The sequence below is a fragment of the Neophocaena asiaeorientalis genome, unplaced genomic scaffold, assembly GCF_003031525.2.
Source record: "Neophocaena asiaeorientalis asiaeorientalis breed wild unplaced genomic scaffold, Neophocaena_asiaeorientalis_V1.1 scaffold45, whole genome shotgun sequence".
NCBI classification, from domain to species: Eukaryota; Metazoa; Chordata; class Mammalia; order Artiodactyla; family Phocoenidae; genus Neophocaena; species Neophocaena asiaeorientalis.
Genome location: NW_020174642.1, coordinates 10,154,975 through 10,172,619, shown reverse-complemented (window position 1 = coordinate 10,172,619; position 17,645 = coordinate 10,154,975). Strand labels below are relative to the sequence as shown.

The 17,645-nt window shown below is 53.9% G+C and overlaps 1 protein-coding gene across 3 annotated transcripts in view; it reads right to left on the bottom strand.

Annotated features, from left to right (window-relative positions):
• ABCG1 (ATP binding cassette subfamily G member 1) overlaps positions 1–17,645 on the bottom strand; it is a 56,948-nt gene that overhangs the window by 18,563 nt on the left and 20,740 nt on the right. For all 3 annotated transcript variants that reach the window (XM_024758347.1, XM_024758345.1, XM_024758346.1), the window contains exons 3-4: positions 2,884–3,001; positions 900–1,032 (exon numbers count right to left, since the gene is read on the bottom strand). In XM_024758347.1, coding sequence (XP_024614115.1) covers positions 900–1,032; positions 2,884–3,001 — 251 coding nt within the window. The remainder of the gene's footprint in view (positions 1–899; positions 1,033–2,883; positions 3,002–17,645) is intronic.

The following is a 17,645-nucleotide window of genomic DNA, read 5'->3' as shown; positions in this document are numbered from 1 at the left end:
CCCAAAAAAAAAAAAAAAAAAAAAAAGAGTGCAGGGCAACACTTCACCCATAGCAGCCCAAGAGGAATGCCCATCTACTGCCCAAGTACAAGGCAGACTAGCTGGGAAGGTCCCAAACGTGCCAGGAGAGGCCCGGAGGTCGGGCACCGCCTCGTGCCGTGGACCACGGGACGCAGGACATCAAGCAGCCCCGGGCACACACGCTCCATGACGGACAAGGGCAGCCCACTGACCTTCCAACCTCCTCTGGCCGGGAGGCCCTCTAGTGGCTCCCCTGGCCCAGAGTTGGTCACTGTGGTCCCTGTCCACCTGGTACTTGGCTGGGTCATGGTCTGTCCAAAGAGCACAGCTGGGCCAGGCCATCCTGGACCACACTGCCCAGGACGCCCGGGCTAACTGCTAAACTCTCGGAGGCGCCCTTCCTCGTGTGTTTTGCAGGATTACATGTCTGATGACTGTGCCGGGCTATGAAGGTGAAGGCCTGGGACCCAACCGGTGTGCAGCAAACTCTGGTTTCACCCCCACCTGGCGGGCACGTGAGTCAGAGGACGAGACCCTCGGGGCCCTGACCCAGGCACCAGACTGCCTGGAACTTGTGCCCAAAGCCGCAGAGCACTGATGAGAAGGGAAGAGCCTCAGCTGGGGCACAGGACTGTGGTCACCCTGGAAGCGGTCCCTCACACCAGCCAGGCTAAGATCCTTCTCAGAAACCTGACTTCGATTTCGTCATCCAGGGTCTACAGAACCCAGGGCCTCGAGGGGTTGCCTTGGGCAAAGCTGTCCAAATAGCACACCCGGTGTCAGGACTCCGTGTGAGGGAGGGGTGCTGGGCGCTGCGCTGTCTCGCGCGGAGAGAGGGGGGCGGCCAGGTGAGGGGCTGCAGGCCCCAGGACGCTCACCATCATGGCCTCCTGCACGGTCAGGTGAGGCAGAAGCATGTCGTCCTGCATGATGTAACAGGACACCTTCCGGAAGCAGCGTAGGTCCCGCGGGAGGCCGTTGATGAGGACCTCGCCCTTCATGCCCGTCTCCCTGCAAGGCCAGTGAGAGGACGTGTCAGCCCGATCCCTCCTGCACCCCTTCCTCTTCCAGGACCTGGGGACGGGAGAGAGGACGGCCCCTCCCAGCATCTTCTCACTGGGCCAGTAGGGACACCAAGCCAGGCAGGGATGGGAGGCCCAGACAGCACCAGAACTCAGAGGAGGGAACTGCACAAAGAAAACACTCAGTGTGGAAAGGGAGAGGCAAGCGTGGGGCCTCTCTGGGACAGCACGTTCGTAATAGGCGCCTGCGGACCAAACCAATGGAGATACACACGGATGCTCCTACACGCAGCCACGAGGTCCCACGCACACCTCTGGCTTTGCAGGGTTTTATGAGATGGGTGTATGAACAATGCTATGTGCAGCCGAGGCTACACCAACCACCCCAGAGGCCCCAGGGGCCAAGAATCTTCAGTCTGGGGTGTGGCCACTACATCAGAACCAGTTCCTGGGGGTTGCACGACTATGATGCTGACTGGGAGGACCACTGCAGGCTCCCTGGGCTCAGGTGGCTCAAAGAGGAGGCGGTCTGCGCCCTGACCCTCCTCGGCCAAGCGATGGGAAGCTGTTCTCTCTGACTACAGTGGAGGTGGGGCATCCTATGTGTACTGTGGAGATGGAAGGGCACGGCCCCGCCAGCCACGCTCACTCCCTCATCCACAGACCCACTGGGCATCGCTATGGCCCGACGCTCTTCTGGGCGCGTCGTCTCAGTCCAGGGACACAGTGGGAGTCATGGGCATCCTACTAAGGACCCCCGTTCTCCAGCCCTGCCTCCCCGATGCCATGAAGAACAGAAACACAGAGCGTCTATGGAGACCAGTGCAGTTATATCTGGCGTCCAACTTCATCCAGCCCATTGCTGTGACCGTGCGCCCTGTGGTGGGTCCCTTCTTTCCTTCAGGGAATGGGTGGGATCAACTGGCGTTCCAGGGAACCAGGCTGGGAGCTCAGCTGTCTCCAGGTTGCCCTCTGTGGCTCCAGGACGGCCACGTGCCGCACAGGCTGGATAGCAGCTGAGGGTGTGCGATGAGCTGAAAAACGGCTGCTCTCCCCTCCCGTGTCCCCAGCATGACGCTGGGTGTTGGAAGTTTGGCTCTCACCTTTAGAAGTGAATACAACAGACAGGAATCTGCCATAAGTGAGACTTTTAAAAATCCTAATTTTCATCTTTAAAGAGTAATGCAGAAGTCCTAAGGAAGGGGGGGGGCAGAATTTCTCTTTCTTTGCCAGTAAATGAAGTTATTTTTAAAATGTATTTGCTGAAGTAGCAAATGGACGCCATGAGATCTGAAGAGAACTGGCTTTAAGAGAGCATTTTGTTAACACTTCTGAAGGTTCGGTTTTCAAATCATCCTCACATGAACGTCACCGGACAGGACGTCGAGAGCTGTGTTTTCCGAATGTCGGAGCAGCTAACGTGGCCACAGGCAAGAGTCACGTGAGCTCTGGGCCCCAGCCTGCCGCTGCTGCTTTTCTTCTGAAAATGGCTCATCTTACCTTTGACCTTCATTCACACTTGTCTCAGCGTTCTCCTGCCGTCCCCCTCCCCAACCTGGACCTCTCCATTACTTCCTGTCCCGTAAGGCCTGGCCCTTCTGCCCCAGGACCTCCCTCTCCTGAGCACAGCAACCACTCACCACCACCACCTGACAACCAGCATGTGCTACCTTCTGATGCCCCCAATGCCGGAGCTCTGCTCCCTTCACAGGTTCCAAAGCCCCTTACTGTGAGACACCCCTCTGGCTTCCCAGGAGGCTGCCCAGAGCCTTAAGAAGTGACGGGATGGACCATTCATACTGTCGGCCCCTGGCTGACCACTGGGCGAGGGTCTGCTCACCTGTATCCGGCCAGGATGTTCATGAACGTGGACTTCCCAGCCCCGGAAGGACCCATGATGGCCACCAGCTCTCCACTGTTGAATTTCCCAGAAATTCCTTTCAGAAGGGTCTTGTATCCTGTGAAAAGCAGATCACATTCATTTTCAAACCAGGGCTCACTTGTTTTGCCCCCAGTACTGCAGAGGCAAACACACAGTACACTTGGCTGCAGAACCCAGGCCAAAGGCAAGGTTTTTTACACCACAGTACAGCATTCCCCAACCTTTTTGGCACCAGGGACTGGTTCCGTGGAAGACAATTTTTCCACGGATGGCGGGGGGGCGGATGGTTTCGGGACGATTCAAGCGCATCGCATTTACTGTGTACTTTATCTCTATTATTATTACATGGTGATATATAACGAGATAATTCTACCACTCACCATAGTGCAGAATCAGTGGGAGGCCTGAGCTTGTTTTCCTGCAACTAGAGGGTCCCATCTGGGGGTGATGGGAGACAGTGACACCCGAAGTGCGTTGCTTACGTCCAGTCTACTCCATAAGATGCTGCCTAACTGTCACTTGCCACCCACTGATACGGGTTTGATATGAGTCTGCAAGCAGTTGATTTATGATGGTTTCTGGGCGGTCAGACCTCTCTGCTAATGAGAATCTGTATTTGCAGCCACTCCCCAGCGCCAGCATCACCACCTCAGCTCCACCTCAGATCGTCAGGCATTAGATTCTCATAAGGAGCGCGCCACCTAGGTCCCTCGGGTGCGCAGTTCACAGCAAAGTTCGCACTCCTATGAGAATCTAATGCCGCCGTTGATCTGACAGGAGGCGGAGCTCAGGCGGTAACGCGAGCCACGCGGAGCGGCTGTAAATAGAGATGAAGCTTCGCTTGCTCCCCCCACCCCGCTGCTCACTTCCTGCTGTGCGGCCTGGTTGGAGGGGTGGGGCTTGGGGACCCCTGCCCTAGTATTTATGAAAATGCTGAGTTCTGGGCAAGAAAATGGACCTCAGGTTTTGTGGATGCCTCTGCCTACTTCCTCGACTGCACGTCTACAAAGCCCTTTCGCGGACATCATCTAGGGTACAAGGACTCCACCGTTCTCATTTCGGATTGAGGAACCGGATGTCCAGCGGGCCTGGGCGACTTGTCCAGGACCCCAGAGCCAGTGTGAACAGATCCTAACCCAGGGCTGCACCACCCACCACAATGGTCAACTCATGCCTTTATCGATTAAGTGATTAATTTATTATTTCATGTATGAATGTTCTATTTCTCATCTCTACCAGTATAAATTATTTGTCTAGAATTTATTCACAAATCATTACTTTATAATTAAATGATTCATGTATTACTAATTCGTTAATAATTAAAAGCTTATCATTTTGTACTTGCATCACATTGCTTTGGACTTCCTGCCACATCATCTCCCTCCGAGAGCTTTGTAAAAGCAAAAAAAACTACGTATGCCAAATGGAGTCACGGTACTTTTTCTCAAGCAGACTGTTCATATGAGCTACAAAGAATAAAATAGAAGCAAGTGGATTCATCCAAAGACTCTTAATTCAGAAACATTTTTCAGGGACTTCCCTGGCGTTCCAGTGGTTAAGACTCTGCGCTTCCACTGCAGGGGACACAGGTTCAATGCCCGGTCGGGGAACTGAGATTCCACGTGCTGTGCGGCTCAGTCAATAAAATAAAATAAAAATTAAACTTAAAAAAGAAGAAACACTTCTCAGTCCCTGAGAAACATTCCAAGGACATGCCCTTAAACGATCAGAATTGGGCAAAAGCAGTACTTTGGCTTCCCACGCAGAGCTGAAAGGGGCCTGATGAGGAAAGGGCCTGTGGAGCCCTCGACTGAGCCCTGGTCTTGGACTCTGCCCCTAGTCGCTCCCTGAACCCCCAAACCTGTGTGTCTACTCGAGCCCCAGCCTGGGTCTGGGGAGTCTTCTCCCAGCCTCCTCTCGTCTTCCACAGATGGGACACCCTAAACACCCAGCCTGTCACCAGCTGCCTCCTTGAGCTGGATGGCAAGTCCCTGAGGACCTTTGAAGCAGGCAGAGAGAAGCGGAAGCGAAAGGCAGGAAGCACGCGGTCCTGAGACCTGACTCGTTACGGGGAGCGGCAGTGACATACCGTGTACACACACATACCGTGTACACACACATGTACACACACATACCATATACATACACACACCATGTACACACACCCCATGTACATACACTGTGCACACACCCACAGGCAGCTAGTTCATCAGTGCACTGGCAGTGGAGCCCCTGCCCCAGTGCAGATACTAAAAAATAGGTGGGAGTTATTCACATCTGCCTGTCAGGCATGAAGCAGTTTTCTATCACTGCAGTATTTTTATCCTTCTAAAAGAAGAACTGGTCTTTTTCACAAGCTTCTAAACCTGCTAGAACAATGAAGAAAAAAACATCCTTCTGATTACTTAAATTATGCCAAAAGCACCAATAAGGTTGCCAAATAATCTCCTAGTATCACGTCAACTTCAGTCTGAAATCAACACAGCAGGTCCATTTCTGCACCCAAAGTCGTGCTTTTCCTCTAGATGCCAACATTGACCAGATAAGCCCAGCTGCGCTCCCTACTCCTCCCCCTTCCCCTCCCCCATCAGTCTCCCCTTGGAGCTGAAAGGGGCTCTTGGTGAGAACAGACAGCCTTATTCTCCAGACCCCTCTTCCTCCCTCTCCAAGAGAGAGCTCAAGGCAAAAAGGACAAAGGTCCATATTCCCAGACACCAGTGACATTTCCTTCTCCCCCACCTGCTTCATCCCCCTAATGCCCAAGGGCCAGCTCATCAATGCCTCACTTTTCCTTATTAAGGGGCAAAGCCACACCCACAGCTCAGACCTCTTCTTGTTTTTCTCACCTTCTGAAATCGAAAGGGGGCTTTTTTGCCGACAATAACAACAAGAACCAGGTCTGGGAAGCTGGGCTTAAAAATATCAACATGGACGCGACCATAACACGTGAAGGCTTCTGAGTCACGGGGAGGGAGAACCACTCGTGAAATGAGGACATTGTCATTTGTCCCCAAACGGCGCAGATAGCACGTCACCCCCTGCCAACCCCCGCTGGATGTTACAGCAGGAAGTCCACTCTGCCTTCAGAACAGCTGCTCGATTTGTCATGCTGTGAACACGGATCCCTGGATTTTTAGCAGGCGCTCACGCTCTGGAAGTCGACAGGGCAACAGACAAGGCGGCAAGCTTTCCGGAAGGTTCCCCCGAGGCGCGACTTTAATGGACGTAAAATGGTCCCCTGGGGACTTCCCTGGCGGTCCAGCAGTTAAGACCCCGCGCCCCCAATGCAGGGGGCCTGGGTTCAATCCCTGGTCAGGGAACTAGATCCCGAATGCCGCAACTAAGACCTGGCACAGCCTAAATAAATAAATATTAAAAAAAAAAAAAAATCTCCAGGGACACCCAGTCACAGTGGGTCCCCACGCTTTAAAAAAAAAGATGGTCCCCTGACCACAGCTCAGGGATGCTTTCCATCCTTTTGTCCTGAGAGCCTCTCCCCGCTTCACCACCCCGCTCTCCCTCATGTTTCGAGGTCCCTGTCAGTCTGCCTGCCCTCCCCCGCCCCCCACAAACCCAGTGCCCCGCTAGGTTCCACTTCTGCCCCGACCCCGAGCAGAAGCAGCCTCTCATCCTTCTGCCTGAGTGGGTCTAAGTATTCTGAATTTCGGCGGGCCATGATCACGTCAGTAGGTATCATGCACAATGATGCTCTGGGTCCGCAAGCACCGCCAAGGAGGCGCACACAACTTCCTCTCGCCTCTGATCCCACAACACTGCTGGGTCCGCAAGCACCGCCAAGGAGGCGCACACAACTTCCTCTCGCCTCTGATCCCACAACACTGTTGGGAACGCAAGCACCGCCAAGGAGGCGCACACAACTTCCTCTCGCCTCTGATCCCACAACACTGTTGGGAACGCAAGCACCGCCAAGGAGGCGCACACAACTTCCTCTCGCCTCTGATCCCACAACACTGTTGGGAAATCCACCACCTTAAAATGCGCCCCTGCAACACAGAGCTTCTTGCCTGTCCTTCAAAGCCCATTACTCTGCAGACTTGGAGGACAGTGGCACGTCAGGGGCCACTCAGCAGAGTCGCTGAAATGCAATTTCCCTTTCGTGTTCCCCAGAAAAAAGTCATAGCACCGAGGGTGGCGCCCAGCTCCTCCCAGGCGGGCTTCTGGCCTGGGGACAGTGGGACGCTGGCTGCAACTGCCCGGCGGGTCCCACCAGATGGGGGCCTCCCTCCCTACCAGGATCCAAGGGGCTCTGTGAGAAAACGATACAGTGGGCTGCATCCCAGGCCTTGCCGAGCTGAGCCCGGCACGGTTCTGGCTCACTCCCCACCCGCCGAGGGGGCACCTGCACATCCCTGGTCTGATCCTGTGACCTGCTCTGGGCACCTGCCCTGACAGGTGCTGTGGTCTCTGCCCCTCGCCCGTGTTCCCGGCTGACATGCCCACGCCGACCCTGGTATCTCCTGCTGGAGCAGTGACCAGACCTTGATTCAGGGCAGAGCAGGTATACTCCCTGGGGACCAGCTGCCCCCAGGCTGGGATCTGGATTTAGATACCTCGTCTGCTGCTTCTTGAAGCTCTGGCTACGTATGTCCCCATGTGTCGCTGTCACATGCAGGCATGTGGGGACTCTGGAAGGCAGAGCACACAGGTGGCAGCCCCAGCACAAAAGTCCCTTCCACGGCTGTGCCCAAGCAGCAGCCCCTGAACCTCGCTCACTGCCGCCACCACCTGGCCTGGGACGACACCTAGAGGTGGCCTTCCCTCCAATGACTTCCCAAACTCCGTCCCCAAAGCGGGTTAAAATCCAAGTGGTGAACCTTGAAATCCAAGGTTGCCGGGAGGAGGGAGGAAAGGTCGCCTCCAGCCTGCAGTCACCCAGCCGGGAAGATGCTGAGGTCCCCAAGCAACTCATCTGTGAATAAAGCTTTCTCTTGGGACACATTTCAAAGCTGAATGACATCGGAGCCACCTTCTATTAAAGAAAGATCACAGTGCAACACCAACCAGAGGCCACAGACTCTCAAGAAAGGCACGGGTAAGACTCTCGAACAGGACAGCCCAGGAGGTGAGCCAGAATGCCCCGCACCCAAGAGACGCCCAAGCTCTGTGCCTCTGAGCTCGGCTTCCCAGCCCCGCTGGCCGATTCGCAGTCGGGGGTCTCTATTTCACGAGAGCCGGGATCACTGCTCTGATACAGCAAATGGCTGTACTCCTGGCCCCAAATTCATACTGTGAAAGAGAAAGAGAAAACAAAGCAAAAATCAGCCCGCACACAAAGGCAGGTGCGGAGCACATTGGAAGCGGGGCTTGGCTGGCAACCACTGGGCTTTGGCGCTTCCCCGAATGTTTACGTTAATGACATTTTTCAGAGCCCGGCAGCCCACAGCTGACGCGCCTCCGAGCAGCCGGGCACAGCTGGAGATGCTCGGCTCAGCCACTGGCTGCTGTGCGGGAGCATTCTGGGGGGCAGTTTTAGAAGCAGCAGCGCAGAGAGCTGCTGTATGCCTACACTGGGGATTTTCAAGAGCTCGGTGACCCGGCTGAGGCTGCTGCCACCTGCGTCGTGAACTTGCCCTGTGTCCCGCGGAGAGAGCGCTGCACACGGGGCTGGCTGTGTGCCCGTATGTGTCCTCGACGGGCTCCGGGGACACATCCTGGACCAGTGGGGCTCCTGGGTGGGATGCTGAGCCTCTCAAGGCTCCCTCTGGATGGGGCCCCCCCATCTCCCTCCAGGACCAACTCTACGTGCCCCAGCCTGGGGTTCACGGCCTTCCTTCCGCAGTACACATGAGCCCTTCTAGGCCCATCTCCCTTTACCCGCCTGTACCCACTGCCTCAATTTCCCTGCACGCCGGGCTGGTCTGCTTGGGGTCTCCCCAACCCGCCCATGCTGGTGCACTTCCTCCACTGAGAACATGCCCACCGTCCTCTCTCAACCTTGTCCTACCTGTTCTTCAAACCAGTTCCCTGGCCCCTGAGGAAGACAATGACCTTTATAGGGTGACAACAGCTCAAACCTTAAACGCACCCCTCGAGTATCGTGGGACTTGGGGCAACTTGATGTGGCTCTGTGAGCCTCTGTTTTCTCATCCGTAAATTGGGGATACACATACCTCCTACCACTGGGTGCTGCTGGAAGATGAAATGACACAAGGACTGGGAAGCATTCCATACGTGGTTGGGTCTCAAAGACTGCCCCCCACAAACCTAGAGCAATGGCTTCCTCCTCCAAGCACCTGGGCCATTTTCATCCATTTGCTCAATTTGCCAATTCATCATTTCACCACCCTGAGAGTCAAAATGGGAGGCCTGGAGGCAAACCAGCTGATCCCCTGCCCGCCTCCCTCCTGGCCCAATGGCAGAGTCCCCTGGGCCCCAGATTCCTCACCTTCAAGGGAAGGGCGGTGTAGCTCCATCTGGGCTGTAGGTGGGTAAATAAGGCAGCGTGTGTCAGGCGGGGACAGAGCCTGGCACCGAGTGGGTGCTCATCACGCTAGTTACTATTATCGACGCTGTGTTGCGATCACATCTATTGTTGGCAGCAGTGTACTTACTAGCTCTGCCGTGGTTCCCCTTCCCAGCTGTCTGGCAGGTCTCCCCTGGAAGCCCCATCCTCCCGGGTACCTGGAGCAGGCCTTCCACACACCGCTGTCTGCTCCTTGATCTGACTCCTGAACAAATTCCCAAGCCAGCAATCAGGCATGATAGGAGGAAAGGTACAATTGCAAGAGAGACAGAAAAGCTTGTGTCATCCTCAGTTCGGTGAACCGGCCTGGGTTCACAGTACCGTGTGAGAGACCCTGATGCAGACAAGCATGCCTTCTGCTGACACCATGAGTGACCCCAGAGGACCAAGAACAGCCACGGGGGGACCCACGAGCAGGCCAGGAGGAGGCGCTTCTCCTGAACGGCCTTGACTCATTCCCACGGACGCCCCAGTGCCCATCTTTAGGCGCCGCTTCCAAGGAGCGAGCTTGAGTGTGGCTTCTCAACGTCTGAGCGCCACTGCATGCAGCTGCCTGCCCCTGGGGAGCCCGGAGCCACCCTCCTGGTGCAGGACATCCACAGGAACCCCAAAGAGACCAGAGGACCATGCAGCGCCCGGTGGCACGGGGAGGGCGAACTGGGTTTCAAGCTGCCTCTTCTGTCCATTTAAATGCTTCCAAAATGTGACCAGAAGGGCCAAACCCCCCCGCCCCCAAGTCCCAGCTCAGCTCCAGCCCCTGCTTTCCCCCGGGAACACGCCTTCAACAGGGCCCCTACGGCACCGGCCAGCAGAGGGATGGGATTCGCCCCAGGAGAACGCCAACCACCCAAACAGAATCATCAGCTCCGGCCAGGCCTCACCCCTCTGTCTTCATTTTGCGTCACTGCCTCCTGTGGTTCCCGGTCACCCAGGCTGACAGTTAGGGTCCCCACCACCCCCGTGTGCACTCACCTCATTCCTGCATGGTCCCATCCCTTCCTTTTTTTTAATTTCGGTGCGCTTTACATTTATAAGATAATGATGATGACGTGATGACAACTACAGTAGCCGATGTGTATCCAGACCCACTATATGCCCTGCACTGTTCGGAGCTCTCACGTGTATTGACTTTGATTCTCACCACAGCCCTATGTGGCACAGACTTTAATATCCCCATTTTATAGGGCCGGAACTTAACACCGAGCAGTCGGGCTCTGAGCCCGTACTTGCCGCTATACTAATTCTCTAGCGCAGGTTTTTTTTGTTTTTTTTTTTGTTTGTTTGTTTGTTTTTTTGCAGTACGCGGGCCTCTCACTGTTGTGGCCTCTCCCACTGCGGAGTGCAGGCTCCAGACGTGCAGGCTCAGTGGCCATGGCTCACGGGCCTAGCCGCTCACACGGCATGTGGGATCTTCCTGGGCCGGGGCACGAACCCGTGTCCCCTGCATCGGCAGGCGGACTCTCAACCACTGCGCCACCAGGGAAGCCCTCTAGCGCAGGTTTAAAGAAGAAAAATAAATGAAGACACGCGCCGTGCCTCTCCTGACCTCAGTCCCCTGCCTCACTCCAGATGCCACCATTGTCTTGAATTGTATTTTTGTCTCTATTGTATCACATTTGTATTTATCCTTAAATAATTTTGGTAAGTTTTGCATGTTTGGGGGACTTATATAAATGGTGTCATAGCGTGTGTCTTCCAAGAATTGCTTTTTTCTCCTCTCCACTTTATTTTGTCTGTAAGATTCATTCTTGTTGATGCTATGACCGTGCTCATTTTCTTTCACGCTTCCACCGTGTTCCACCGCGGAGTTAACCACTGTTTGTTACCCACTCTTCCTTCGATGAGCATTTGGGTTGTTGTCTCCAGTCTTCCTGCTATTAACGAAAAACACACGACTGCACTGCACACACCTAGGAGGGAAAGTGCTGGGTCACCAAGCGTATGCGTCTTTGACTTGGCTTCATAAAGCCAGATATGTTTTCCGGGGCCGCACCCCTCCACACCCCCGGAAGAGAGGAGTGGGTCTGGAAGAGCGTGCTCCCTCTACATCCCCACCAACGCTCTGCAGTGAGGTTCTTTGTCAAAATGTTGATCCCTTCTTTTCTTCTGTAGTCGTCTCCTGGAGCTGCCTCAATGAGTTACCCCAAAGTTTGCAGCGTAAAGCAACGGAAATGTATTCTCTCACAGCCTGGAGGCCAGAAGTTTGAAATCAAGCTGTGAGCAGGGCCGCGCTACCTCCAAAGGCTCAAGGGCAGGGTCCTTCCTGCCTCTTCGAGCTCCGGTGGCTCCGTGCCCCCCTGGCTGGCGGCCGCATCTTCAATTTCTACCCATCTTCACCTGCCTTCTGCCCTGTGTCTTTTAGCTCAGAGTGTCCCTTTCTCTCCTAAGACCTTGTCCTTGGATTTCAAGTCCAACCTAACCCAGGATGATTTCACTGCAGATCCTTAACTTAATAAATCTGCCAACACCCTTATTCCCAGTAAGGTCCCATTTACAGGGTCCAGGGTTAGAACAGAGACTCAGCATTTTTCAAGGTCACCATTCAACCCACTACCCCGTTGTCACTGTGGATGAAGAATGTCACCTGCCACATGAGTAAACAAAGGCTGCTGTGGCCACGAAGCCAACGGCCATTGCAGGCGACCCCAACCTTGCATCCTGAGGGGACGCAGGAGGGGAAGGCACAGGATACTGGCCCCAGAGAGCTACGGGGCCTACGCAAGGAATGATCTCCATGAGCCCAGACTCTAGCATCTTCCCGTACATAGAGAAGCACTAAATGCGTTAACTTGAGACGTCTGGTTTTCTTTGATTATCAGTGAGCTTCTGATGGTCCAACTACCTGCTGCAAAAGCTCCTCTATATCCTGGCTTCCCCCAACCTCTCTGGAGCCATCTGGGAGGCTGCCTCCTAGGCAGGCATGAGTCCTCAGAAAGTTCACCAAATAATCAACTCTCAACCTTTAGGTTGTGCATTTTTTTTCAGTCAGCATCACACTTGAGTCCAAGATCTTCACCCGAATTGTGGTGAAACACCCTTTATGGGCCTCCAGCCTCTCTCCTCCCAGGCACCCTGCACCCTGATCAGGCAGCCTCCGGAAAGCCCATTTCCATCACCAGGTACCACTGACCTCTCCCAGCACCAAATCTCAACTCCACAGCCAAGCCCTCAGCAGGGTCCTTCCTTGTGGCTCCCACCCGCCTTCTGTTCTAAAGAGGCTTCCTGCCAGCTGTGCTGGGCTGCCTCTGCCCCCCCTGGACATTCTGTCCCCAGCCCCCTCTTCCTCACCAACTGCCTCTGTGTCCTGTCTTCCCAGGTCATCCAAGTCCCCCCTCCCAAAGCCCAGAGACCTTCTCCGTGCCAAAGAGAAACTCATCGAGGGCCATGGTTAGTCCACTTTTTCCTCCCCAACACTTAACAAAAGTACTTTGCTTATAACAGATAATTAAAATAAAAACGTGTTGAATGACGAACAGATGCTTAATCCCGCAGAATGAAATGGAAAAAAAATTCAAATGTTTTCTACCTTGAAAATTACTCAGATTGAAAAAGAAGCAAACTCAATGAGAAGTAGGAAGAGGCTCAGCTAGAAATTGCTTCTTGAGAGTTTATAATCCCTCGCATTCTTACCTTAGACGTTCATGACTAATTCGAAGTACAAGGTTTCCCCGGTGTCATTGTAAAACCAGAGTCAAGGCTACAGCTTTGTGGCTCTGTTGTAATTGTAGGTGTTTGATTCTTTTTTTGATTTATCCTAATCTGGTTACATGAGGCTTTAGTATTGACAGGAGAATCATCAATGTTTCACTGTCTCACTCCGAACAAAATAAATACATGTATATAAGACACACATTTAGACGCGGCAGTAATAGGACTTGATCTCAAAAGCTGGTTTATCTTAAACCCAAAACCTCTCAACCCGCGACTTGGTTTTCTAATCTATAAAATGAGAAGACTGAACTACAGGAATCTTTCACGGCTCTTCCTAACTTAAAAGAATACTCATATATAAATATAATCACACATGAATGTATTTATAAATACAAGCACAAATATAGGCGCGTGCTCTTGTATCGTGAAGTTACATTTCTTCCTTCTTGCAAGGCAAATCATGAAAAAGAGACTAAAAGGCTCACGGAGCTGTATTGCATCCCGTTACGTCAGTGAGGAAAAGCTGTGTCTGATGACTTTTCCTTTAGCCAAAGCAGTTCTGTTTACTCTTTTTGCACCGGACTGAGCTTCGTTTATGAAAATTTTCATTCACAGGCAAATTATTAGAACAGCTTCATTGTTTTTGCCAGTATCTTAGGTGAAAAATGTCTCGATAGTAATAATTCCTTTTAAAAGCTATCTTATATCCATTGATGACTATGTTTCCCCTCGAGCAACAGCCTCTAAAACTCCCCATATTAATTCCTCTGAAGTGCTAAGATGGCAAATTCAGTTCCGGCCACCTCCCAAGTCTGGAAGCTGACAGCTGAGCCAGTGAGCTGCCCAGAGGTGGGAGCTACTTGGTGGGACGGTGACCTCCTGCCCCCTGGCCGTTGGCTCCTGTCCCCCCCTCCCAGAGCTGTTACCTCCTCCGGTGACAGGTGTCCCACTGCCCTGGGCTCTCTGGGATGTTCCTACCCAGGGTTGCTGTCCCTGATTTTATTCCGGGACATTTTGTGGAAGAGACGCAGGCAAGGTGTCTCATGCTGCCCCACCAGCACTTTACCCGCCTTGAGCCCCGTCTGCCAGTAGTCAGAACTCCGACAAGACACTCAGATGTGGAGGTGCCTTTGAGAAAGGGGGTGCTCAGAAACAGACGGGAACTGCTGGATCACCTGGCTTCCCCCAGAGTTTGGCCAGTGAGCTTAGTTCCCACCCAACGGGCCTCCCCTCCCCTGAGCCACTCTTTTCCTTGCCCTGACGGGACATCCGCCCGCCTGGCCAGGCCACTCCCTCTCCCCGGATCTCTCCGTGCCTCCCTCCCACGAGGGGACCCGGCTTGTCTTTGCTTCTGCTTTGCATCTGTCCTGTCCCCTGCCTGCCCATCTCATCTGTGCCGGATGGCAGGATGTGTGGCCCAGCTTACAAGTGAGAGGACCCCAGTGTCCACGAGAGCGCCTCGTCCGGGCAATGTCACTGTCGTGAAGCAAATCAGGACGAAGGTGTCCTGCTTCCCTCACTGGGTAATCCCTTTATCTGGCCCGAATGCCTAAAGTCAACTGGAGAAAAATGCAATTTCCGGTGTCTTTATAATTTTTATGACTACAAAAACCCCAGACCAACGTCTCCCTTATGAATCAGGCTTATACACAAACCAACGGAATGGCTCAAGCTTTTACGTAAACCCCTTTTTCTTTGGTTCTTCCATCTATGGACTTCCAAAAGTCTTCTGATCCTGGGGCTTCCCTGGTGGTGCAGGGGTTAAGAATCCGCCTGCCAATTCAGGGGACACAGGTTCGAGCTCTGACATGGGAAGATCCCACATGCCACAGAGCAACTAAGCCCGTGCGCCACAACTACTAGGCCTGCGCTCTAGAGCCCTCAAGCCGCAACTACTGAGCCCATGTACCACAACTACTGAAGCCCGCACGCCTAGAGCCCGTGCTCTGCAACAAGAGAAGCCGCCGCAATGAGAAGCACGTGCACAGCAACTGAGAGTAGCTCCCGCTCGCCGCAACTAGAGAAAGCCCACGCGCAGCAACGAAGACCTAGTGCAGCCAGAAAAAAAAAAAAAAAGTCTTCTGATCCTGAAGCCGGCTTCAGCCTACACCCTCCGGTACAAAGCACAGGGTGTCTGGAATTCACTGAAGGAGGCCCAGGGGCAGCCCCGGAGGACACACTCCAGAAAGTCAGCTGCTGGGATGGGGCTGAATTTCAGGAGGCACCTGAAGGGCAGAGCTGGGCCAGTGACTGGGGGATTCGGGACCTGCTAGGCACGGGGTAGTCTTCCTTGGAGGTCACCCTCCACAAGCGAGTCGGGAAATGATGGCGCCCACATTTCTGGTTTCTCCTCCCCCTCCCGGAATGACTCTCTCTGAACCTGAAGTTTCTCCAGCACGTTTGGCGTTTTCTCTGCCCCAAAAGGGAAGGTGCTTCCCCAGGGGTGCAGGTCACAGTCATCTCTCAGCAGGTGTTTTCCAAGCTTTTCGTAGAGTCAGTTATTTTTGTGTCGGGGGAACGGACTTCCTGGAAACAGGCCCTCACTTCAGCACAGAGGCAAGAAGGCTTCCGATCACCCAGCTCATGCTCCAACCACTAGGACACCTCCGTGCTCCAAGTAGAGTTTTTAAAATTCATGAATTACTATCCCTGCAATTCAGAATCTGCCATCTGGGAGACAAGGAAGAGGCTCCAGTTCTTTGCCAGAAAGAGAGTGGGGATCACAAAGTAAGGCAATGCCATCCATTAGACTGTGGGTACCCGGTGCGTGAGAGGACAGACTTTGGAGGCCTTTCGGATGTGCCGATTGATTGGCAAGTCAGTGACAACATCAGCTGCCCGTGTTTCCTATGTGGTTCCTGGAGCTGCTGCAGAGGACCGTGGACATGCCGACCTTATTCTGCAGTGACCGGTATCACTACATACAAAACACCGAGAGAAGGGCTCAGACAGGCTCATGTCAGAACACAGCGCCGGGAGGGGACGGAGAGGCTCAGGTCCAATGCCCCACCCTAAACACCCACCAGCCCCACAGCTGCCCCTGACGTGCTCTCCTCACCCCAGACTGACCGCAGGCTCCAGCCTCTGCAAATGATTTTGCTATTTGCTGTGTGGTTTTAGCCAGGTGAGGAGTTGTGCGCACCTGGCTCCCGCCAACGACTCTCCCACCGTCCGTCTGGGCAGTGCTGCGAAGCCCTTCCCACCAGCCCTCTCCCCAGATTTCACAGACGAACTGGCCAGGGGATAAGTTGGACAGTGACAGAGATCAAAACAGCTTTACTTGGGGGCTTGACCAGCTTTTGCAAATAAGCAGAAGGAAACTTGATCTTCTTTATCCTGCACAGAAGATGCTGCAAACCAGGGAGCGTGAATACACACACACACACACACACACACACACACACACACACACACACGGATGGGTACCTAGAACACGGTTCTCTGGATCAGATGAAGATAAAAATACAATCTGTGCTCTCTTAAATAATGGTATAAATTGCTAAATCCTCGGAATTCCCTGGTGGTCCAGTGGTTAGGACTCTGAGCTTTCATTGCCGAGGTCCCGGGTTCAATCCCTGGTCAGGGAACTAAGACCCCACAAGCCGCGAGGCACGGCCAAAAATGAATAAATAAATAAATCGCTAAATCCAGGCATTCCTGCCCTGTTATCCAGCGTCTGGAAGCATAGAGACGCCTTGAGGGACAGTGAACTTCTACAGGTCGCTGTGGATGGGAGGGGCCTGCAGGCTCCCTAAGTCCACAGAGTGGGGGGCTCAGAAGCTATGCCTAGCCCTGCATCTCCCACGAAGTGAGGTCTGCATCCTTGTCCCACCGCCCTCATCCCCAGGGAAGCTGACTGTGTGAGCAGGGCCGTTTCCGGCTCCGGCTTTTAAAAAGGTCAAGTGTGGTTCTCAAGTGGCCGCCAGCTTCTCTGCTCTACCCCAGCGGCTCTCAGAGCAGGGTCCCTGGGCCAGCATCAGTGTCACTCAGCACTTGCTGGACACACCGAGGCTTGCCAGCCTCAGATTCCCAAAGAGGAGCCTCGGGGCGGGGCAGGGGGCCGGTCACCCTCCGGGCCGCTTTGGTGCTCACTTGGTTTGGGACCGCTGCTCACTGTGATGGACTCCTGCCACGTCAGCTTCTGGCCAAAGGGCCACCTCCTGGGCCGTCGCACCCTCACCAGCTCTGAGAGCAGCTGTGGACGTGTGACGTGTGAAACAGCCCCCCAAGAGGTCAGCCTTCTCCCAGCAGCAAACTCACCCCTTACCTCTCGGCACTTCTCTCCATCCCCAGATTGACCATCCAGTTCTGGGTACCAGGCATCGCTGCCCTTAATTGCTCCAGCACCCTCCTCCCCTCTCATAGCACAGTTTTTGAAAAGCCGCTAATCCCTAATGGGAACGCAGAAAGTCCAAATACAGTAGTAAGCATAGCATGTGCTTTGATAATTTTGCACAAAATAAAAGAAAACCCCACTGCCCTACGTTCCTTAGGGAGGTATCTGGCTCCACTGTACGGTCCATGGCAGGCACGTTTGTAAAAAAAGTGACCAGGGCTTCCCTGGTGGCGCAGTGGTTGAGAGCCC